Source organism: Hippocampus zosterae, chromosome 4, assembly GCF_025434085.1.
Source record: "Hippocampus zosterae strain Florida chromosome 4, ASM2543408v3, whole genome shotgun sequence".
Taxonomy (NCBI): domain Eukaryota; kingdom Metazoa; phylum Chordata; class Actinopteri; order Syngnathiformes; family Syngnathidae; genus Hippocampus; species Hippocampus zosterae.
Window position 1 is genome coordinate 27450120 of NC_067454.1, and position 25928 is coordinate 27476047.

At 42.3% G+C, this 25928-nt stretch overlaps 1 protein-coding gene across 3 annotated transcripts in view; it reads right to left on the minus strand.

The window, feature by feature from the left end:
* Nucleotides 1-25928, minus strand: part of si:ch211-71n6.4 (USP6 N-terminal-like protein) — a 55689-nt gene that overhangs the window by 27492 nt on the left and 2269 nt on the right. For 2 of the 3 annotated variants that reach the window (XM_052063942.1, XM_052063941.1), the window contains exons 1-2: nucleotides 25453-25586; nucleotides 6122-6491 (exon numbers count right to left, since the gene is read on the minus strand). Coding sequence is in view for 1 of the 3 variants with exons in the window: in XM_052063940.1 (XP_051919900.1) it covers nucleotides 12698-12840; nucleotides 13627-13854; nucleotides 15981-16148; nucleotides 17222-17280; nucleotides 17357-17556; nucleotides 18210-18406; nucleotides 21167-21274; nucleotides 21546-21966; nucleotides 25453-25716 (1788 nt within the window). In the remaining 2 variants the exon portion in view is untranslated. Of the gene's footprint in view, nucleotides 1-6121; nucleotides 6492-11754; nucleotides 12841-13626; nucleotides 13855-15980; nucleotides 16149-17221; nucleotides 17281-17356; nucleotides 17557-18209; nucleotides 18407-21166; nucleotides 21275-21545; nucleotides 21967-25452; nucleotides 25724-25928 lie in introns of those variants that run through there. The other variant, XM_052063940.1, reaches the window with a different exon arrangement.

Sequence of the window (25928 nt, forward strand, 5' to 3'; positions counted from 1 at the left end):
GTTTCCAGTACCTGGTCGATTGGGAGGGCTATGGGCCGGAGGAGCGGCAATGGGTGCCTCGCTCCTGGATCCTTGATCCGTCCCTTCTGCGCGACTTCCACACCTCTCATCCTTCCAAACCGGGGGTCCGCCGGGAGGCGTCCGTTGAGGGGGGGGTACTGTCACGTTCCGTGCCTGCCAGCAGGTGGCGGGTTTTTTCCCTCTGCCTACCGCACACCTGCTCTTAATTCCAGGGTGATTATCAGGCCTTTTTAAAGTGGCTCTGGCAGCTCATTCACTGCCGGAGAATTCCACGCCGTGCCATATTCTCTCGTGCTCTATTTCGCTATTTGTTATTGACTCGTTGCCTTCTTGCCTTACGGCCGATACTCTTGTGATTCGCGTTTAGACTCTAAGATTTGTACTTATCGTATTTTCGCCAATTCAGGCCCTCCTCGTGTTTTGTTTTCCGCGAGCGTTTTCAGTTGTTTTTTCCTTCTTTGTTACTCCTGGTCCTTATTTGATCAGCGTTTTTTGTTGCCGTTTTTTCCCTGTCGGGCTCTTCCTGTTTTTTGTCATTAAAGACACTTTTTGTTTGACAAGATTTTTTCGTTGTCTGCTTTCCGGGGATCCAACCCTTTACTTCCTTGTTCTGCACGGAGCGATCTGTTATCGCTTCGGGCAGAACGTGACAAGGCAGGGATTACATTTAGATTTTATATGCACGTGTAAATGGTTTAAAACTTCCTTTCTTGATAAATCTCGTTTAATCTTAAAGTGCATTACTATATTTTTCAATACCAATTACTTGTTAAAGTTTGTACAATCAGTGGGATCGGTTGCAATGCATATTTGTGAATGATAAAAGTAAATTGCACATTTGTCGAAGGAAATGTAAGGTGCTTCCTGAAATGTTTTTGAAAAAGATAGGTTCATTAAATTTCAACATTTTCCTAATGTTCATGTGGTTTTTTTTATACCAAAACAAAGGAAAGACATTATTTTGGTTATTTATAGCAAAGTATGGTATCATTTTAATGTTCCGGCCCTCTTGACATCTACCGTGGCCCACCGTGTGAAATGAGTTTGACACCCCTGCTCTAGTGGTCACTCCACACCCCTTCATGCCATGATCCAAACTCCCAACCGGGCAAGGAAAAAGTCAAAATCCCATTTCAAGATAAAAGAGGAAACTTTGAGAAGGGACCAAACATTCACAAAACATTCTCAAAAACATATTCGACTTTTTCCCTTATGAGACCAGGCAAAGAAAATACTTTATGTTGGAGCTTGATGGTGGCATTTTCGAAAAAAATCAACTTTTTATGTGGAAGTATCTTAACATGGCGAGGGCTGCGAATGTCCTTTATAGCTGCTCGCCATTCTAGTCATTCTTTTTTTTCTTTCATGTACAACAATTCTGTCCGTGTTTGTAGGACATAAATTTGTAGGACCTTATCGCAAGGCCGTACCAGATTGAACAAATTCAGGGCAACGAGATTAAAGACAGCCAGCCGAACATAGTCCTGTATATTATATAAATCAGCATGTATTGTATTGTATTGTATTGTATATGACATACTGTAACTTCAAACGTCCAATTTTCCACCAACTTTAAAATTATAACTTTCTTCTGAAGCATATACTATCATCTGCATGTGGTCAGTGCACTAATTCAGAGCAGCACTCTGGCAGTAATTCAACGACCAACGGGGGAGGCCCACTTTGGGAGAGCGCAGAAGACAGCGGCGCAACATTAACGCTTGGATTTCAATGAAACACTCGCTTGAGCACTGATAAAAAAAACAAACAACAACAACAAACAAACAAAAAACATGAAAAATAAGTCAATAAAACGTTCTCTGACTGAACTTTTAGGATGTGAAAAAAATGTAATGAAATGTCTTTTCTCACTGTCTTTCAGTTTGTGTTATCTTGATTATATTCCTGTTTTGTTTGCTCTGTTTTTTTTCTTCAGGCGCCTTTGGAAGTGCATTTTCTTGCCAGTGTGCTTTCTTTCCATCCACATACTGTATACAGTACTCTTAAGTACCACTCTGTTGTCATTTTGCACTTCCTTAAGTAGGTTATGCATATACTGCGTCGATAAAATATAAATAAGATAAGATATCCTTTATTTGTCCCACAATGGGGAAATTTACGGCCTCCAGCAGCAAGAATGTATGTAGAAAGAAGAAGAGAAAAAAAACAACAACAAACATCTTTCAATTAAATACAATATGAACACAAATGGATAAATCGCAGTACTATTTACAATTTACCTTCACATCATTTAATTATTATTATTATTATGATTATTTTTTATTCATCAGCCTGACAGCAGTCGGTAGGAACGAGCGTCGGTATCTCTCCTTCTTGCAGCGCGGGTGTAACAGTCTCTGGCTGAAGGAGCTACCAAGTGCTGTCAGGGCGGGCTGGAGGGGGTGGGAGGGACTGGCCATCATAGCTTTTAGCTTAGTTAGCATCCTTCTGTTGCCCACCTCCTCCAGAGTGTCAAGGGAGCAACCCAGGACAGAACTGGCCTTCCTGACCGGTCGCTCCAGTCTCTTTCTGTCCCGGGCTGAGATGCTGCCTGACCAGCAGACAATGCCATAATAGATGGCCAAGGCCACCACCGAGTTATAGAACGTCTTAAGGAGTGACCCCTGAACCCCAAAAGACCTCAGTTTCCTGAGTAGGAAGAGTCGGCTCTGTCCTTTCCTAATCAGGGTGTCCGTGTTTGTGGACCAGTCCAGTTTGTCGTTGAGAAGAACACCAAGGTACTTGTAGGAGGTCACCCTCTCTATGTCCATACCCTGGATGTTCATCGGTGCTGGTGAGGACTTTTTCCTGCAGAAATCCACAACCAACTCCTTAGTTTTCCTCGGGTTGATCTGGAGGAGATTCTGCTGGCACCAGTCCACAAAGTCCTTTGTCAGTCCCCTGTACTCCCGATCATCCCCTTCTGTAATGAGGCCAACAATCGCAGAGTCATCGGAGAACTTCTGAAGGTGGCAGTTTGGAGTGTCATGTCTGAAGTCCGAGGTGTAGAGGATGAACAGGAATGGACCCAGAACAGTCCCCTGCGGCGCTCCAGTGCTGCAGAGAAGCCGGTCCGACTCACAGCTCTGCAATCTCACGTACTGCGGCCGATTTGTGAGGTAATCTATGATCCATGCTGTGAGATGGTGGTCCACTCCGGCGTTCTGCAGTTTGCCTCCCAGCAAATTGGGCTGTATATACAGTGATCCCTTGCCACTTCAGACTTCAAGTTTTGCTGTTCCCCCCCCTCCCCCCCAAAAAAAATATTAAATAAATAATAATACAGCCACATCTGCACCCTCATCGTGGAGAATACGCTTTGTTTCATGTTGATGTGCTAAAGAGAAGGTTTCCCTGCATGCCGAACAAAGAGCTGACGTGACTCATACATCTTTTTCCACCCAAAAAAAAAAAAACAACAACAACAAAAACCCACCAACTTGGTGCTTGTTTGGTGCCAGGGCCAGTGCCGTGCTTAGGTGGTTCTTAACAAGTTCTTACGAAGAACGTGTTTGGTTTTCCACCGACAAAGAGCCAAATGGGAGCTACTTCATTATGTCATCGTCAAGCGTCCAAACATCACTGGTAAAGTGCACCTAAATAGCGTTTGATACACGATATCGTTCTCAAAGCACGTCACAAAGCCTCACCTTCACCTATTCCCATGCACAGTCATCCACCAATGGACGGCTGTTGCCATGCAAGGCACCCCCCTGGGAGCAAACTAGGGTTCAGTGTCTTGCCCAAGGACCCTTCGACAATGGACAGTCAAAGCTAGGATTCAAACCGGCGATGACCTGCATGAGCAACTGAGCCTCAATCACAAAAAAAAAGAAACTCTTAAGACTCTTAAGATGCATTTGTGTTAGTTTTCATGGAAATGTACTTAAACTTACTTTGTTCTCTCTGCTTTGTTCTTTATCCATTGTTGTAGCCCAGATGCTTTGTTTATTGTTCACTTACCTCCTGTCTTGTTCTCTCAGATTTGCTTCATTTGTTTCACACACACAGTTGCATGCAATTTTGTAGTAATTCATGTATGTTTTATTTCCTTTTGTATGACATATGAATCGTTTCCGTAAATTTCATTGATCATTTTCCACTGGGTTTGTTTGTCTGTGAGTCTGACCAATTCTGCAATGCATTTTACCCTGACCTTTATTATTTGAGGGTTATCTGGATTTGCAACTTTTTTTTCATTTTCTTTTTATTTTTTTACATGTCATACCCCTCTATATAATCCCGAAATATCAAAAAGGACGTTCAGCCATTCTGGTTGGGATTAGTAATACAATGCATCAGTGCTGACATTATCAAACTCATTTTGACCAGAGATCTTCATCGTAGACATTTTTTCTTCATGGACCAGGTGAAAATGGACGATTAAGGGGTTCATTGTTATTTCCAAGCAATATTTTAAAGTGTAGGTAGCATTACTAATACTGTACTTTGTAGCATGTTCTGAACTCCTCTGTCAATGCCATTTTTGAATTGAGCAGAATAAAGACTGCGTTTTTCATTCAAATTGCACCAGGTATCAAAATAGAGCGTGCTGTGTGTGTGTGGTCCCTTCAGTCAGCGAAATGAGCATCCATCAGTGAGATTTGACCCAGTTCGTGACGATTACACTGGCAGGTGAAAACCCACTTCCACCAGTTCTTAGTCTGAACAATTGGTTAGTTAGCATGTCTCCCTCACAGTTCCTGGGCTTCGATTTGAATTGCAGGTGCTCAGGTTTCCTCCTGAATTCCAGAACAATCCATAAGACAAAAAAGATCAGACAAATAAATATATGAAACAGATTTTTGTTCGCACATCCCCCTCACAGTGTAGAGGTGCATCATTCGATTCCCACGTCAGCCCTCCTGTGTGAAGTTCGCCCTGTGCCTGTGTGGGTTTTCTCCGGGTCTTTCGTTTTCCTCCCACATTTTCCCCAAAATACAAGACAGATTGATAGAACACTCTAAATTATCCCGAGGCGTGATTGTAAGTGTGAATGTTTGTTTATCTATGTGTGCACTACCATTTGTTGGCAACCAGTTCAGGGTGTACCCCTCCTACTGCCCTAAGACAGCTGAGATAAGCCTCCAGCACCCCCTGAAACCCTGCTGAGGATAAAGTGGCTCGGAAAATAGATGAATGGATGGATTTTTGTTGTTGTTGACGTTTTGTTTTGTTTTCACATATTTGGTATTTGCATAATTTAAAAGTAATTAAAAGTAATCAAGTTATGTTACTTCAATATAATGGTACTGTACTTGGATTAGATTACAAACTATAGGGAACTAGTAACTGCATCAGAATACATTTTTCAAAGTAAACTTCCCAACCATGTTGGTCAGTTAACTTTTATTACTTTGACAGACACTAATGTGTGCTATGAAACGAAGTTAGTGTGGCTGGTGTGGAGGGTTTACCGTCTGTTGAAACCAGGGCAGACTAATCACATTTTGGGGACTACAACACACTGCTGAACACCACCGCTTCAACCCGTATCTCATCATCTCAAGGCTCTGATTGATTTGAGGAAAAACAGATCTGGTGGAAATCTCCAGGCAGATTGAGATGTGGGAAGCTTTATCTCTTTAGGCACCCTATTGCCTAATAATTTGGGGTATTAAATGTCTGAAACCTAATCTGTATACTTTATCTTAAGTTACCTATTTTTGGGGGGTGGTTCCACATGTGTGCAATTGAAACAAGATTTTCCATCCTTTTGGACAAACAACACTGACCAGAAGCTTAAGATATTGTAAGTGCTTCCATCTTCAGTTAAAAGAGCGACAGTACTGTCCTGTAACACAGTTTACACGTTTGATATTGCTGCATCAGCAGCAGGCCCAGCAGCAGCTTCATCGTTTTAGTTAAAATATTCATAACCACCCAGTCTGCCATTCCTGCTCCTTCATGCTTACCCGGTGTCGTAGCATAAAACGACGCGAAGATTCATTCATTGGAGGCGAATACAAAATCATTCGGGTGGTAAACAAACCTGCAGCATTCAATGCAAGCCACAACGATGGAAACACATCCTTTCATTTATCGATAGTAGGAAAACAACATTTGGATCTACACACACGGGAAGAAAACGAGTAATTACCGTCTTCTTGGGTTGGAATTCTGCGCTATCCGTGCAGGAACACAAGTCCGTATTCTTTGTTCATTCTTCGTTGAGGTGAGCGCCTGCAGCCCGAAGCACCTGGCTGAGTGTCTGAACAACAATAGCCTGCCGTCATCAAACCATCGGTTTCGAGAGATAGCTCCAGCGCATTTCTCACACCCACACAAGCAGCTCACACATTAGGAAAACAGCAGAAGTAGCGGAGGTGTTGACAACAGCGCCGCTGAGTGGCACCAAGTCAGGATGGGCCGCATAGCGCTTGAAATCCAGATGTCATTTGACAGCTTTCTGCAGACTGATCTTGAATTCTTCTACCACCATCCCTGAACGCTGGAAGAATGCAGCGGTTCTGGAAAGACAGAATATTATCATGCATATATACTGTATGTGCGTGTGTGTGTGATTGTGTGTGTGTGTATACTGTATATATATATATATAAATATATACATATACTGTATATATATACTGTACTAGCTGGTTCGCCGCCCTCCGGCCGGCTCATCAGCTAGTTCCTGCGGAAGGCTGGTAAGGTGGGCCTTCGGCCCACAAAAGTGTTGTTGCTTGCTTCAACTTTTTGTTCATCTTCATTGCTTATCGCGAAAATAAAGAGATGTTTAGCTCTACTAAATAACTAACAATTTCATTGCAATGCTTGTGGGTAGACAACATTTTTTCGCTAAGATGCCCGCGCGATCGTAGTGAGCCACTGCCTGAGCGGCGCAGTGAAGTAGGTATGTTTTGAAAAGGGACAGACGGAAGAACAGACCGCGTGCGGAACGACGCGCAATATATATATAGATGTATATATAAAAATATAAATATATACATATACTGTATGTATATATAAAAATTCCTCGTCTCAACCCCCCCCCCCCCCCCTCGGGTGGTGTCCGTCCTTCACTCAGCTCGGTTCCTCTACCAGAGGCCAGGAAGCTTGAGGGTTCTGCGCAGTATCCTTGCTGTTCCCAGCACTGCACATTTCTGGACTGAGATGTCCGATGTTGTTTCCGGAATCTGTTGCAACCACTCATCTAGTTTGGAGGTCACTGCCCCGAGTGCTCCGACCACCACAGGCACGACTGACACCTTTACCTTCCAGGCTCTCTCCAGCTCCTCTCTGAGCCCTTGGTATTTCTCGGGTTTCTCGTGTTCCTTCTTTCTGATGTTTCCATCACTTGGGACCGCTACATCCACTACAACGGCTTTCCTCTGCCCTTTATCTATGATCACGATATCTGGTTGGTTCGCCATTACCATCTTGTCAGTATGGATCTGGAAGTCCCACAGGATCTTCGCTCTGTCATTCTCCACCACCTTCGTAGGTGTTTCCCATTTTGACCTTGGGGTTTCCGGTCCATACTCCGCACAGATGTTTCGGGAGACTATGCCGGCCACCTGGTTATAGCGTTCCATGTAGGCTTTCCCTGCCAGCATCTTACACCCTGCAGTTATGTGTTGGATCATCTCAGGTGCCTCTTTGCACAACCTACACCTTGGGTCTTGTCTGGTGTGGTATATCTGGGCCTCAATGGCCGAGCTGAATGAGGGACGGACACCACCCGAGGGGTGAGACGAGGATTGTTTTTAAATTATATATATATATATATGCACGGTATATATAAAACTAACATAGCTTAATACTAACACATAATGGGCAACTCATGATATCGGCTAATGTTGTTGTGAAGTTATAACCTTTTCAACAACAGATATTTGAACACAAACAGTGGACCTCCAAATATAGAGAGTCAGTATAACAATCCTGTGACATGTACATTTTATCCTTTGTGCAAAGCGACGAATATTACTGTAGCTTACTGTGGAGTTGAGGCTGTCTCAATGTACAGTGTAGCCATATGGCAGTATTATACTGACACCAGGTGGCCAAGGTTTTCAAACACTGGATTAACATTTATCAATGACCTGCTAATACAGAGGTGGGCAAACTACGGCCCGTTGGTCTTTTTAATCCGGCCCGCCGAAGGTTGGTCCACAATTAAGGTTCGATGTGAATGATTGCATTCATTTCAATTGGATTTGTAATTACAGGCATTTCACCACCAGGTGGCGCATTGACTTGAAGTTGCAGAACACGGGGAGGGGGGGCGGGATCTTTTAATAATAATAATAAGATATCCTTTATTCGTCCCACATTGGGGAAATTTACAGCCTCCAGCAGCAAGAATGTATGTGGAAAGAACTTTCGACCACTTAGGACCTCTGTATCGCTCAACTTCTACTGGTCTGATCACAACCCATCTGCAGAAATGCACAGGCTAAAATAGGTAATCAACAGCACTGTCGTCATTAAAAAAAAGTATATTAATGCAGTACTTTCATGCTTTTGTTCTTTTGTTGATGTTTGATATGGACTGTCAACAAAAATGTACCATAGCTCGTGCTGACCAGGCCCTTCTGTCAAATTTTAAAAGTCAATGTGGCCCCCGAGCCAAAAAGTTTGCTCACCCCTGTGCTAATACAAAGTAAAATGTACAGAATATGGTCCGCGATTGACTGGCAACTGACCCTTGTGAGGATCAGAGTATCGGAAACATGGATGGATATTGTGGACTAGCATAAATTAAATTAAATTTATGTTACCAATTGGGAAAAAAAAACACCAAATAGTCACAAATTATTTTATTTGGCTTTATAACAGCTTTATAACACACATTTCAACATACTTGTTTTTGCAAATATAATTCAAAACATATCCAACAGTGTCTATTCACAGGCAAGTGCAAATGTCCATAGCCAATAAACAAGGTTAAGAAGTCGTGCAAAGAGCCGTGCGTGTTATGCAGTGGCATTTTTTTGAAGGGGACATATTTTTGCAATAATTATTCTGAATATGTTGTATGTAAACATAATTAGGACTTTGTAACAATCCTGTATATAAATAATAAATAACTGGCGATGTGTCTGTGGCATGTGTCACATTCTGTCCATAAACGCATGGTGAATGACGACTTCAGAGATATGTGTGCTACAACGGAGCTGGGACGGTTGGCATGAAAGTGTTGGGAGTTGGGAGGTAGGCTGTAGCCCTGCTAGACATCTGTGTAGCCCAAGATGAGTTCCTACAGCATTTTATTTGATATCCTAAAATATAATTGTGAATGATTTTCTTAGCGGTGGCCAGGTGGTCGACTCACAGTGCAAAAGTGCAGGGTTGGATTGCGGCTCCAGTGCTCTGATACATCCAACCATGCATTTTCTAATCTGCTTTGCCTCACAAGGGTCATGGGCGGGCTGGAGCCTATGCCAGCTGTCTTCGGGCAGTAGGCGGGGGACACCCTGAACTGATGGCCAGCCAATCCCAGGGCACACATAGATGAATAGCCATTGACACTCTGTTAGAAGAATCTATGAGCAAAAATGTATCATGTTTAAAGTTTCATTTATTTGGGCGCATCGAAGCGTTTGGGTGCATACCTGGCACCCCCAAATGCCTACACACAAAGGCGCCGGCCATTTGGCCGGCGGGCTGTTGAAGCCCACAATTAGCACGTCAATACAGGTGGGCGACCACAGGGGAGAAGGCGAAACTCGGTCACAAAAGGGGAATGAATAATCCGGGAACAGCGGTTGAGCAACAAAAGACGAGTTGAGAACACCCGTCGCGCCCAGACGACATTGACCATCCGCAAAGTCTACAGCATGCTAATTCGATGTAGACCAGCCAGAAAGATAAGATAAGATATCCTTTATTTGTCCCACAATGGGGAAATTTACAGCCTCCAGCAGCAAGAATGTATGTAGAAAGAAGAAAAGAAAAAAAAAACAACAACAAACATCTTTCAATTAAATACAATATGAACACAAATGGATAAATCGCAGTACTATTTACAATTTACCTTCACATCATTTAATTATTATTATTATTATGATTGTTATTTTTTATTCATCAGCCTGACAGCAGTCGGTAGGAACGAGCGTCGGTATCTCTCCTTCTTGCAGCGCGGGTGTAACAGTCTCTGGCTGAAGGAGCTACCAAGTGCTGTCAGGGCGGGCTGGAGGGGGTGGGAGGGACTGGCCATCATAGCTTTTAGCTTACCGGTAGTTAGCAATGTACTGGTGGTTCGAGGTTGAAAAACAGGTAACCAATCACTACTGAGGTGCCCGACCGGGGGTGCGGCATGCAAATATTGGGGGCAGTGTTTTTCTTGTATTTTGCATATGTTACAATAAAATGTGGAACTCGCGGAGACGGGACTTTGAGTGTGATCGCGGAGCAACAACCGTCGTTTGCTCTCAGAGGTCCGCTTCCGCCGATATTGAAGACAATTTTCCTGTGTGCCGAGTCGTTTCTTTAACTTTGTCCGAGAAAATCTCTGACACACTCACATTCATACCTAGGGACAATTACCCTCCCAATAAGACGGTGATCTGTTTGCAATCGTGAGGGGGAAAACTGTGGAAAAATGCATATGTGTAAATACAAAAATAAAAATAAACCTATGATTGTATAATTTCCACATCAGCACTAAGCCTTCATTTTTTTCGTCATAAGTGTAAACACTGAAACAATTTAAACATCAATCTGATGTCAAAACCCCTCTTGAATACAAACTGGTTACATCATAGGATATGTCGAAAGTTGGGAAATTAAAAATTCCCAGTGGTCTATCAGCAATTCACCAAATATGCAGTAGCATGCGGCGTGTCCACAAAAGCATCTCAGCAAATGTAAAGAAAAAACACAATTGCCTGAGATAAAAAACAACAAGTGTCCCAGAGGTCTTAGTATCACTAAGACTTAGTGATACTAACAATAAAGACAACCGGTTCAGGGTGTCCCCCGCTTACTGCTGGGATAGGCTCCAGCACGCCCCGCGACCCTTGTGAGGATAAGCGGATCAGAAAATGGATGGATGGATTTTCATGTTGGCAATATAGTGAAAAAAAAACCCAAATGATTTTGGCTCTTAATTATTAGAAACGTTTTTCAAAAAAAGCTTTATCCACAATAATATATCCAATATTAAACACAGGAGAATATTCCCTAAACATATTGCTTCAAAGAGGATGAATGAAGCAACACATCTGCCACCAATAGGCTTTCTTGTCGATCAAAATTTCCCGAACAAATCAATTTCACAAACTACCGGTATTCTCATTTGGGTCAATGATGGCGTAATGGCTCATTTGTTCGATTTGGGTGCAGGCAGAGTGGGTTTATTTCCCACTCAGTGGAGCTTTGAACGTTGCTTTGAATGTTGCCTTACTCTTGCGTGACCTATGACTGAAGAACGACCAGCCCAAGCCTTAACAGAACAAGTGGAATAGAAAGTTGAGCTGTTGTCAGTTGAATTTCTTGCATGGCACTGACTCTGCAAAAATGTTTACTGTTCAAATCTGTCACTCCTCCTGTGTGGATATTGAAATCTATGATCTATTGTGTGGATATCCTTCCACTATCACTTTTGGGCCGATCGTTTGGGACTCTGAATGTTTGGCCAGTGGTCATGAGCTGAGACAAAAGCCAGCAAAAAACTTGTTTGGGGAGCTCCTTCGAAAAGGGAAACAGGCCAACTAATGTGGCACAAGAAGAGCGTCCGACTTGCAAAAGAAAAAAAAAAGCTGTATTGAAGAAACAAAATCATTAGTATGACTGAAGGTTTATTGATTGTTATGTAATGCTGCAAGTGGCTCACAAACGAGGAAATGAAGCCATTGAAAATGCTTTTGCACATTGGCCATTAAAAGACAAGCATTTAGAATTTTTTTCAAGGAAAAAAAATAATATCCCAAGATTGGACCAGTTCGTCAAAGAGAAATAATGCCAAGATCGACATTACGACAAAAACATTCACGGTGTATATTAAACTATTTGTTTCTCCACCGGTCCATTAAATATGTAATATAGTGTATGTAAAACCGGTCCGTGGTGCAAAAAAGATTCTTGACAGGTGCACTGCTTTAAAAGTAATTGAACAGAAAGAATGACATATATTAAAAACACAGAGAAATTGAGGGAGTGCATGGTTGCGCTCGCTTGTGTGAGCGTGTGTGTACGTGTAACGGGTCGATCGCAGGAGGTTGGTTGCTTGAAAAGTATATCTTCCGTCAAAATAGGGTGCCCCCCCCTGATTTAGAGTTCCATTATCCTGCCATGCATGATCTTGGAATGTGGGAGAGGAATACGGAGTCCCCGGAGAAACTCCATGCAGGCATGGGGAGAAAATGCAAACTGTGTGTTGTGTGTTGTGTGTGTGTGTGTGTGTGTGTCTACACACACGAATACACGACAAAGGACATTTTCTTACTTGTGTCTTAGGCAGAAAGTTTCGGTTGAAAGGTAAGCCTGACTTCAAGAAATGTGAAATATTTTATAATTTTCGCAACATGTTTAAAAATGTGTCATACAATTCAACAAAGACAGGCTGCTGTTAAAATGTAATAATGTTTTTTGTTTTTTTTAATAAATTGTGATATACTTACAAGCAACTCATACAGAATATATTCCCTTTTCAACAATTTTTGAAGCACGGCCAAGCAAAAGACAGCTGAACAATTTTTGTCTTTGCACGTCAGTGAACGCCAATGTATGATCAGTTTATCCACGCATAGGCAAACAGGCCGTTCTCCTTCCACAACTGACAGCGCGCAGCTGAATATTCGTTGACAAACAAAAGTTTGCTGGACAGGAGGGCAGTGGCTGCTGGGTAAGCGGACCACCCATCAACCATCTTCCCTGTAGGAGACAGAGATTTTAAGATTACCAGTCGTCATGAAATAATAAGCATACAGTATAATCTACAGGCGATTTACAAATCAATACTGTAGTTCCATAAAACTCCATATAGTGCAGCAGATAAACAAGATGAAATTTGCTACACTTATAGGTAATGACGTCACAAAAAGCCTTAGATATAGAGCCATCATGAATTTTAAAAATGGTGCCCATGGCAGCCATTTATTTTGAATGGCCACCAACTTTTTTCTTATAAATGATCTAAATATTATGATATTTCAGATATATTTACCACACATAGTACTTGGACAATATGTCCAATGAAAAACTGTCATTAAATATTCAAGATGGCCGCCATCACTTTTATAACTGCCTGATCGGGGCAATCTCAATATCAAATCAAATCGTTCATTTTTTTATGATGCAGAATTCAAATTTTGAACTTGGAAATTGGCCAGAAGCTTCCTTCTATCACTCTGCAGTGTTCACAACGTTTGACCACTGGTGACAAAATGGCAGCCATCGGGCCGAAATCAAAATAATAATTGCAAGAAAATAGAGCTATTATCTATTTTATTGTATTAAATTGTTGATCCAATAAACTCAAACATTTCCCCAAATCCTAAAAATAAAAACAACCCAACCATTTCATAAATTGAAAACTAATGGAGGGGACGTTGAAGCACAACCAGATGCACAACCAGGGCACACTGTGAAACTCAGTATGGTGATCAGTGCTAGCTAAATACACAATAACTCAAGACACAGAAGCAGAAGCACTCTCACCTGTTTTGGCAAAGTTCACAAGATGCTGTGTTACAAGATCCTGGAAACTCTTGTCTAGATAAGAGAGTGGTTTCCCCAGAACTAACTCCAGTCCCCCAAAGAAAGCAATGATATCCAAGCAGTGGAAAGAGAAGCGGCTGTGAAACGGCATCAGAGGAATAGTTGTGTTGACTGCTCCAGAAGGTGTGTGTGTCACCACATAGCGGTAAACAGGACTCCGAAGGGCCGCTGCAGGAACACAAGTTCATTGAAAAGGCAATGTGAGGCAGGAATCCTACACCAAAATAATTCTAGATTATTAAATGATAACAGAACAAATGATCATGGAAAACTATCCAATTCAGTGAATAGCGGTTTCTTAAAACAAAACAAAACCCACCATATTATTATACTTGGAGACAAAGCTTCCGAAGAACTTAACCCTTTCAGGGACAACGGTTATGACAGTGGACAGCGAATCATGTTATCAGGTTACAGGGTGCATGAAAGGGTTAAAATTATGTTTAAGATAGATCAACTCTTGATATACAGTATAAACTATTCAAAAGACAAGGTTTTGGGGGGTGGAATGGAGAAAACAACAACTTCAAGACTTCCCACTTTCTGCTTTCCAAATATTTCAGTTCCTTCTTGAAATTAGAGAAGTTCCGATGCCAGGACCTCATCATCGTGTGGTCAAAGCTGCTGCAAAAGTGTTAAATGTTTTAATATTAAAGGTAGACAGCAAATTGACCATTGTTCAAAGTTTAGGGAGAGTGTTAGAAACAGAATGTCGGTTTTGCATTAACATCACTCACGAATAAAATAGGTTGTGAAGTCTCGGATGGAACGCTGATACCTGGTTTAGGGGTGGTGTCACCTGCATTTGACCCTGATTGGTGCACATTTGAAACTGAAGTCCCGCACCTTACGTCATGATTCAAGTTCACTGGTTAGCTTTGGCATCATTCCTCATTGCTTGCAAGACAAATTCAAATTTTCCTAAGAGAGGCAAAACTCTCACATGATGACATTTGATGAAAAACAAAATTGCCTTCTAATTTGGTTTTCATATTGTTTAAAACAAATTGGCCTATCGTTGCATCTCATATGGAATTACATGGCCAACTGGATGCATTAACACGGTGTTTAACGTTTTAGTTCAAGCAGGTGCAGGCAGCTTTAGTGACAAGCTCCATCTATCGATTGGGTGTTGAACATTTAATATTTTCTTTCAATGTTACTTTAACAATGGCAGATGTGGCTGCAGTGTGTATATATACACTTTGCCATAGTTTTTTTAATTAATTAATACCCCATGTGTTGATTTCAGGCCAGCAGGTTTGCAGTGTACAATGTATTTTAATGTACCGGTAATATGAATAGGGCAGCACTGTGGGCGACAGGTTTGCACATCTGCCTCACAAAGCAGAGGTGTAGGGCTTCCTTTCTGTGTGACGTTTGCATCTTCTCCCTGTGCCTGTGTGGGTTTTCTCTGAGTATGTTGGTTTCCTCCCACATTCCACATGGCAGGCTGATTGAACACTCTAAATTGCCCCAAATTGTGTGTGTTGGTGCGAATGGTTGTTCATTTATGTGTGCCATGCAATTGGCTGGCCACCAGTTCAGGGTGGACCCGGCCTACTGACCGAAGACGGCTGGGATTGGCTCCAGCACTCCCCGCGACCCTGGTGAGGATTCACGGTTCAGATAATGGATGGATAGATGAATAGAAATACATGCTGTCCTCGAATTAACATCCAAAATCTTACCTTTATTCAAGGGTTGCGAACAAGTATGCTTGTTTCAAGCTTAGATAAAACTTTCTGCATGTCAGCTGACCGGAACATTTCTGCTTTTAATTTCATTTGAAGACCAATTTTCAAGATATATTGCATAATTCACACTTTTGAAGAATTCATTGAGTATTTTCATTCATCCATCCATTTTCAACACCGTTTATCCTGAAGAGGGTCACAGGAGGACGCTGGAGCCTGTCCCAGCTGAATCTTTGGGCGAAAGGCGGACTGGTTGGCAGTCAGTCGCAGGGCACATGCAGACAAACAACCATGCACACCCACATTCACACCGTCGCTGTGTGGGAACCGACCCCACTCTGCTCGCACACAAGTCAGGCGAGTTTACCACGACACGATCACACTATCAGCGACTGAGTACTTTCATGATTCTATATCTAGAAGACACTGAGAAATGAAAGAAGATATTAGAGACTGAATAAAAGTTGTTGTGCCCCACGTGGTCTCATAACAGCACACAGATGCAGATCTCAAATGTATGCATGATCTGTTTGATGAAAGCAAACTTTTTTAAGCTATCAGGACAAAATTATAACAATCATTAAGAAGAGGATTTACCAGCGGCCTTCTGGGCAAGATCATTGTTGGGACATGTCACTCTGATGTCAGAAACCATGGTCGTGTAGGCTCGCTCAGGACAGCGGTCTGTGGTGGGGCAGGGGTCGGAGGAAGGATAAAGCTCCAATGCCGCTTTAGGAAGGTTCTCGCTAAAAGACTTGAGTTTTTCTGAAAAGGAGACAAGTAATGACACATATATCACAAAACTAACATCCTCAATTTTAACACATTTCTGAACATTTCCAACGCGGTTCTTGTTTCAACTCAGAGTGGGGGTACTGAACAAAGAAATGCAGCAAAGTATGAGGCTCGAGCTACTTAAATTAGCCTGGCTGTGATGTAACAGTAAGTCCTTATTCTGACCAGATTGGTTCAAAACCTTTCTGAGTGGTAGCACAAAATATTTACGACACTTGAAAGGAGGACTCCCGGTGAATCTATAGACCCGATGATGTGTACAAAAACAAATACAAAGTTGTTTTTCTATATTATTTCTCCTTTGGGAACATGCCATCGAATACACAAAATCAGTCTTTTTAAAGTAAATATTTCAAACATAATCATCCCTGTACGCAGTTACTTTTTACTTTCACAAATCTATGCCCAAAAAATAAAGTTTCTATTCAGTTTTCCTTTTATTGTTAGGTGGCCTGAAGCAACTGACAAACAATGAAGCCTTTCTGCAATGGGGTTATCAACCTTTTTGAAAGTGAGAACTACTTCGTGTGCACTGACTAATGCAAAGGGCGAACAGTACGACACATACTTCTCAAATAACAATTTAGCTCAAATGACCTTTAAATATGTTTAAAATTCAAACTTTGAATTCATAGTTGATGATAGTCATTTATGTGAAGACATCAATCAGGTTAATGATTTAACCAGATAGGAAACAGACAAATGTCACTAACACCCTATTCCGAGAAATCTCTGTACAGGTTTACCTTTTCAAATGGTTATTTCTACAGCAACACGAGGAAATCACAATGTCCCAACACTGGTGAGATGGTCTACAGGCTACTTGTGGGCTTCTTGGGGGCTAACTGGTGCACCAGGTTGACCTTTGAATTCTGACTATATTCATTGGTTCGGAAAAATGAAGGTCTTCATTTTGAAAAATGCTTTGACATAGATTCTTTTGTATCCATGTTCACTCTCTCAGAAAAAGTATTGCTTTACATCTCCCTGTTTTCAATTTATTGCATGCTCGAGCTATTGAGCCGCTCTGTGGGCTTCGTTACCTGTCACAAACCACTTGTAGTCGCCCCAGGTCCACATGGAAATATTTTCAGGCGATGGACTGCAGAGGAAACAGTCGTTTGATCACAGTTACAACTGAACTATGAATAAAAAACTTGAACAGGATTAAACTTCACCTGAAGTCCACTTCCTGCTCTGTTGTCCCAATGACGAAGGGAACATCATTGTAAGCTCCTTTCTTTTCCCATATCTCAAACGGTGACGCTTCAAGGACATAACCGTCCACCACTGCAACAGGACCACAGAAGAGCCCCTTGGTCGGAAGGTTAACCAGGTCATCTGCAGCCCAGGAGGGGTATTGCTGCCATGGTATGGCCTGTCACAACCAAAATTTTGTTGGGCGATGAATGCATTTGATCATCTGCGGCTGGATATAAATTCCTGTTCGTGTTTTGAACTTCAGTCCAAAAGTGAAACCTAACGAGAGACTCTTCAAATACACTATGCTAAGAAGCGAATATACAGTATGTTGACCTTATTTTATACATTCAAATATTTAAAAGAAAGAAATAGACCACATTTTCTTGTCAGATAAGAAAGCAAGGCCACTTCAAAATAATAATATCCATCCATCCGTTTTCTGAACCGCCTCTTCCTCACATGGGTCGCGAGGGGTGCTGGAGCCTATCCCAGCTGTCTTCGGGCAGTAGGCGGGGGACACCCTGAACCTTTTGCCAGACAATCGCAGGGCACACAGAGACGAACAACAATCCATGCTGTCACTCACACCTCGGGACAATTTTGAGTGTTCAATAAGCCTGCCATGCATGTTTTTGGAATGTGGGAGGAAACCGGAGTACCTGGAGAAAAGCCAAGCAGGCCCGGGGAGAACATCCAAACTCCACACAGGAAGGAGGCCAGAGCCGGGATTGAACCCACGACCTCTGCACTGTGAGGTAGACGCGCTAACCACAGGTCTACCGGCCCGCCCCAAAAAAGGCTCCTCACTGAGAAAATCTAAGTTGGTACCTGTAATATCTCTTTAACAGAGAGATGTCGAAGGCATGCAATGTCCTTGCAGCCCGTGTTCTTCAGAAAGACCAAATTGTCCGACTCAGCCTGTTCCAATGTGGCATTGTACACATATGAGCCACTCATATCCACTGCGGCATGGAAGAGACCCTTTGCGAGCGGCGACATCATCAGGGTCCACACGGAAGTTCCACCTTACAGTGAAGAAAAACATGTTATCACAGGAGCCCTTACTTGAGTGGACCGTGGCCCTCTTCCTGTTATTTTTACTCGGAAGAATGACTTTGGAGACACAACAATATGCTCCTCAATTTGTGAATTCCAGCAGCAGTGTATGCCTCAGGTCATTGCCTAATTAGCTTCCATTCTATTTCACGTGACAATCAGAGACTCCAGATCAGCCAACCTCTGTGTTTACCACACACACACACACAAGTATTTTCAGTAATAACTATAGAACGTCAACCATTCTCACTCTGGGTCTGGATAATAATTTTGACACATCCATTAATTGAACTTTTGCTGACTTTAGGAGGAATCACACTGAAAATCGGTCAATCAGTCTGGGTAACCCAGATTTATTTCATCCATCAATCCATCCATCCATCAATTTCCTGATCTGCTTCTTCTCACAAGAGTTGCAGGGCGTGCCAGAACCTATCCCAGTTGTCTTCGGGCAGTAGGCAGGGGACAATCTGAACTGGTTGCCAGCCAATCGCAGGGAAAACAAAGACGAACAACCATCCGCGCTCAGACTCACAGGAGGGACAATTTAGAGTGTTCCATTAAGCTGCCATGCACACGCATGTCTTTGGAATGTGGGAGGAAACCAGAGTACCGGGAGAAAACCCACGCAGGCACTGGGAGAACATGCAAACTCTCCGCAGGAAGGCCACAGTCAGAATCGAACCCTGCACTCCTGCTCTGTGAGGCCAACGCGCTAACCTTTCGATCTCCGGGACAGATTTATTTAATTATTTTCAAAACGAAACTCCATAACTAATTTCTACAAACATCTCTTAGCAAGGGTGTTGCATGAATTTGTAGACTTGGATAAAGGTGGGGTGGCCCAGTGGTCCAGTGGTTAGGGTGTAGACCTCACAGTGCACAGGTCGTTGGTTTGATCCTGGCTCCGGCCTTCCAGTGTGTAGTTTGCATGTTCTCCACAGGCCTGTGTGGGTTTTTTTCCAGGTACTCCGGTTTCCTCCCACATTCCAAAGACATGTATGGCATGCTGATTGAACACTCCAAATTGTCCCTAGGTGTGAGCAGGGATGATTGTTTGCCTCTCTGTCCCCTGCAATTGGCTGACAAGCGGTTCAAGGTGTCCCCTACTGCCCGAAAACAGCTCCGATAGGCTACAGCAGGCGTGGCCAACGCGCAGCTCTTTGAGCATGTGGCTCTTTGGCTGGTTCAGTGTGGCTCCTTGGGCTTTCACACGACAATTGTCGAAAACGCCACGGCAACGGCCCTGCCTTTAAAACAACAGTGCTTAATAGATAGAACTTACTAAATCAGCCTATCACCAATCCCGTTACCTGATTGACATAGAAGGCAACCAATCAGATGACTGAATCACCGCTCATGTGCAGACAAAGGCGCTAAGTGCTCAGTGCAAAGCGAGTCAGCGAATTACCTCTGTTTTTAAGGCAGGGGATGTTCAATATGTTGATCGCAATCGACCAAGAGCAAGCAGACTGGTCCCAAGATGACTGCGAGCAGTGGGAGGAAGTAATGTGGGAAAAAAATTGTGTGTTTGTGTTTTTAGGTTCGGGCGCTCAGGCTGTTGCTCGTCGTGGCGTGCATGCATGCATATGTGCGCGTGTGTGTGTGTGCATGCGTGTGTGTGCGTTTGTGTATGTTCATATGCTTGCACGTGCGCGATCGTGAGAGATTGGTGCTCCAAAAGTCGATCTTTGGGCAAAAAAAGTGTTTGTGTGGCTCTTTGCAGTAACACAGTAAAAAAATTGGCTCTTCGTGTCTGACTGGTTGGCCATCCCTGGGCTACAGCATGCCCCGCGACCCTTGTGACGATACCGCGTATCGGAAAATGGATGGATGGATCGATAAAGGTCTCAATCAAAGTTTTAAACTTTTGCCATTGCAGCGTGCTTGCATTGGAGCCAAGTGATGTGTCATGGCACCGCCAGACGTTATGATAGACCAGATAAAACTTAAATAGAATATTATAATCATTAACATGCATAACGCTGACATTGGGCCAGCGATGCATTGAATTTTTTTTCAGCTTTGGCTTATTGCTGTGCTCTTTAGATTACTTTTCAAATTAGGAAACTGAATATTTAATTAAGCATTTATAATGGTTGCTATCCTGTTATCTTAATGCAATTTTATTCAAATACTTCGGTGAGGTTTGCAATGTGTTGTGTTCATCTTTCTACTGTATAGTAGATTAAATGAATGGCAAATTTGATTGATGATTAGAGGCATCCCCGACCTCTGATCTCAGTTAAGTGCAGCACTCAGGGGAAGCTTTACCACTGTTCCCAGTTTTCTTATTTGTTCTTTAATTGGTTTGGAATGTGGCATGACATGTTTCTGTTGGAGATCTTGAATTGTTGTCTTCTGTCTGACGGGAACTATTTTGTGACTTCTTAATTAAACACATTTTTCTATAATTAGGTCACACATGGCCAGTGTAATTGAACTAACTTTCCAAAAATGGTGGTTAATCATTGTTAAATGCATGCTTTAGCAAGGGGGGCAATTATCATTTCACGTAGGGCTTGACTGGTTTGGATTATTTTGCCCCAAATGAATTAAATAATCATTTAGAAAATTTCTTTTGTATTCACTCGGGCAGTCTTTGGTAGATTAAAATTGGCAACATGATTTGAAATATTTAAGCGTGATAAATGTGAAAAAGTGTCCAATTAATTGTTCCGGGCAATGTGAATCTATTATTGACAATAAATAAAATATTGTTTTCTTACCTGAACTCTGGCCAAAGATGGTAACTTTCCCAGGATCGCCTCCAAAAACATGGATGTTTCTTTGTACCCATTTTAATGCAAAAATCTGGTCCATGAAGCCATAATTCCCTATGGAGGAAGAGAGGGCTTTCTTTTCAATGTCTCATTTTTCAAGTTAAAAAAAAATCCACTATATTCCTTCCAAGAGTAGAAGACAAGAAGTAACTGTCAACACAAAGAATTAGTGTATATTTTTTGAAAATTGCATTGCTTCTGTAATCTAACACAATGTACATAGTGATTCATTATTTGAGATTGAAAGCTTTCTGACAATACATATCTGCCAAACTTGTGAACCGAACCAGAAACCCATGCTTGAAATAAAGCAAATACAACTGACCTGAAGTGTTTTTCGGAGAGCCTTCCCTTAGTATCTCCAGTGCCAGGAAGCCAAATGCATTGAGTCTGTAATTGAAGCTGACGTACACCATCCCAGTTTCTGCTGCAAGCTTCTCCGTGGGTGAGTAGCCTTGCTCGCTACCACTGAACATGTGTAGATAACCTCCATGGATCCAGACCATGACGGGCAGCTTTGCGTCGGCCTTGAGCGTTGGTGTCCACACATTGATGAAGAGACAGCCCTCTTGGCCTATCACCTTGCCTGTGCTTGACAGCGGTTGCACTTGAGGACATACGCCGCGGAAGCGGGTGGCATCCGTGACGCTATCCCGACACACTGGGTCGGCAGGAGGTGCCCAACGCAGTTTACCAACTGGCGGAGCAGCATATGACATGCCTTTAAAGGAGTAGGCCCCGTTTTTCTGCAAAATGTGGTGGATTACAGTTCATTCAATGTGGATTAATAGAGACAAAACAGTCATATAAACATATTCTAGCTGAGAGAAAATGCCACGGTTGCATTACTATTACTATTACATTTTAAGGACGGAAAATACGTAAACTTTGTCAGGGCGAGAATGGATCACCACTGTGAAGTGGGCAGTTGGTGACCGCCTTGTACCTAGATCGTTCATCTCGTGTTCATGTCGTCAACTCTCTCACAAAGTCAAGTTATGAGGATGCAGATGTTTGATATTTTTTGTAAACATTGACTGGGAAATGTTCGACCAGTTTTAAGTTAATATCTTCCTGTTTACTGTTTCAATAGAGATGAGGGAAACTAATATCCCAATCGGTTGGTTCAGATCTTGTAGTGTAGTGTAATCCAGTAAGTCTACTTCAAAACCACAAAATAATGACCCAACACAACTTATTTTAAATAAAGGTGTATATATGGACAAATGATGCATACTGATTTTTGTCAGTGTAATCGTTGCTAACCGAGTCAAGTACTGACACGCCTCTTAGCCCGTCACTGATGGACGCCCATTTTGCTGACGACTCAAAGCAACATGCACTGAGGGTCCGGTGTGTTTGTTTGGGGGGTGGGGGGGCGGGGGTGAGAGAGTGAACTGAATAGGTGTGTGAGTGCTCCTCTTTTTAATCGGATCACTGCAGGGACTGTGTTGGCCTACAATCTTTGTTTGAATCTAATTTTTTTGTGTATTTATTTTAATATAAAATTGTAGGATTGCAATTCTGTGTTAGATGGTTGTGAAATTATTCATATTCAATACTGTCTTGTGTGTTTGTTCGCGAGCAGGTTTGCTTCCATTAACTATTTATACTGTACAGCAGGTGTCTCAAAATCAGGTCCTGGAGGGCTTCTGTCCTGCATGTTTTCCAAGTCTCCCTGTTGCAACACACCTGATTCAAATGAACAGGTTCAATGTCAGGCTTCCGCAGAGCTTGCTAATGATCTGATCATTTGAATCAGGTGTGTTGTAACAGGGAGTCTTTTAAAACATGCAGGACAGCAGCCCTCCAGGACCGGAGTTTGAGACCCCTGCTGTACAGTCAAACCTCGGTTTTCGAATGTCTCTGTTCTCGACCAAATTGGTTTTCGACCAAAGATTTTGAGGGTTTTTTTTATGCCTCGGATGATGACCGAATTTCAGTTCTCGAACAAAGTGAGAGCACTTGAATGCATCGCTTGACTCCTCTCGCCTTCCTTATGCGAGGAAGTGACGTTTCCTCGGGTATACGAGTTAGTGACGCTTCATCATTTAGTATTGCATGGTGAACAGACGTGTTCAGTAACCTTTTTTTTTTTAAAGCGTGCGATTTCGGTTTTTGAACAGCCTTCTGGAACGGATTATGGTCGAAACCCGAGGTATGACTCTATATGGAAACGCTCTGCGGTTCTTGCACACTAGGTGGCGGTATTTAGTAAAGCACTGTAATTGGAAAAAAGAGCCGAGAAGTAGAAGGAGGAGGACGAGAAGGACACGACAAAGAGGGTGTGTTTGTATGTGCAGCTCTTTGGGCATAAACCCTGTTATGTAGATACACTGATCGTGCACTCCATTTACCATTTTTATCACACTTATTTTGCTCGCACTCAATTGAACCCCGCAAACAAGATAAAGTCTTGAATATAAATAATTTCACCAACATTTTACATAAACCCACAACCACAAAGGTTTATATGTAGATCAATACACGTACATAAAATATAAGACTCACACAAAGATAGTAGAATAACTGACTGGTGGAGCAGTGAAGTTTACCGAAGAAAGCATGACGGACTGACGATTAAAGTTTGGTTGAGTTATAAAGAAATAACAAACTGACAATGACGGAAGGGTAAATTGTAAAATGCCCACCTCTGATTATTAATATGATTCATATGTACCTATAATACATCTGAAAGTTGTTTTTGTCATCAAAGGGAGAAAGAATTGAGAGTGGTGTGAAATTAATTTGAAAATAATTTAGAAAATATTTGCTTTCGTTAAGAGTTTATTTTATACATTGTCTGTGTGAGGCTTCTGACTCTTCCTTGTTTTGCCTTCAGCACGGCATCCAATTAGTGTCACATTCCCAGCCTGTACAGGAATGCAATTCGAAAGAGTCCAAACTGGTTTTAGCTCATTTCATAGGCAACCATAAATGGTGAGCTGCAAGCAGTGGGAAGACAGTGAGGAGCATGTAGCTCCTTTTTGCAGCCACAGTATTCTTCACCAACACAGTGAGTTTCAAGTTCAACAAGGAAAATTGTCTCTCACCCTGGAGGATATTCCTTTATCATATTATTTCTGAATGCTCACACTGAGCTTCCCCGAGACATTGTCGAATGTTTTTTTTTTCTATCACATCTATTCGGGTGCAGATATTATGACAGAAGTGATCTCTAACGCTGGAGACTTCGGCCAGTAAGGTGAACTGAAATATAATTCACGAGGTGAAACTCTGCAACATCACACTCAAAGGGAAGTCTTGCAAAGACAAATTTGCCTTGCTTGAGAGAACAGTTATCAGAATAGCTAATGTAGTCTTAAAATCACTTTAGAATGTTTTTTGAAACATTTAATGCAATGCCAACACAATGTATGATGCATCAAGTGTGCAATTGCTCTGGCTTAGCGATTTTCAATTAAAATAAAGTCGAATGTAGAACTAACTTTGACATGGTAAGCCATCATTAGGATGTGTGTTTATTTTTGACATTTTGAGATGTGTATTCTGGCATCTTATTGCTGTTATGTGAATTGCTTCAAGAATGCAGTGAAATAAAATTGAACTGACCAATGTGCAACCATCATTGACCTGTCACCTATATTGTACACAATTACAGTTCTACCTCTGGGTACCTGATTTTAACAATGATTCTACAGATTGTTTCACCATGCTGTCACACATACTTACTACAGTAGTAGCAAAAGATTAAGCATTTCTCCAAAAGCAACACTCGTAAACCAATCCCTTACATATCATTTGAGGAAGATAGAGTCCTTGAGAAAACAGAGTATGTATCCTTTTTTCTGTCTAAATGTGTTAAGTGTCAGTCCAAAAGAAGATAAGTGGGGGAAATTGCTACGATAGAGAACGGTAGCCACAATTTACATTTCAACAGCAGACGTGTGTACATTTTGAGCGTGACGTCTCTGATCCACTGGCAAAAGGACACTTTGATTCTCTCCTTTTTCATCTAGAATTGCTTCAAACACCAAAGCGTATACGGGAATTGCGTTTAGGTTATGATTGCATGACTGTGCGCGAGTGCATGGTCGTGTGTGTGTGCGTGGCTCTTTGCAGTAACACAATTGGCTTTTAGTATCTGACTGGTTGGCCCCCTCTGCCTTAGCCATAGAAGGTTTGAATATTTGGACAGATCAAATCTTTTTTTTCTTTATTTATATTTATAACTCGATGAACAAAGTACTCATCAAAAATTAGAAACTCACTTGTCTTCCTCTGAATTTGCCACAGTCAGTGGTCACTTGGACAAATCCAGATGGGAGTGTCTGGGCTACATAGCCCAGGTAAGTGGCCAGAACAAGGAGACCCAGCACCCCGAGGCAGATGAGCAAAATGCAGCGTCTGGAAAGCACCAGGAAAGGGCTGATGTAGTGTCTGTGTCGAACATATTGCACCTCCTCTTCATCCTCCTCCTGCACCAGGTAGCGGTACTCGTTCCTTTCCGGTACCTCAAAGGCATCCTCATTCATCTTCTATCTAGAAGGAGACACAGAAAATACAACTGTAAAATACGTTGCATTCCAGGTGACATGCGTAGTGCTATGTACGATGGCGGCGCGGGCACCCGCAGCGAGCGGCTCCTCTCTCTCCTGATGTTGAGAGGAAAGTCATCTGTGCTCTATGTTGCACATGTAGCACATTTGACAATAAAGTTGACTTGACTTGACTATGGCTTATAATG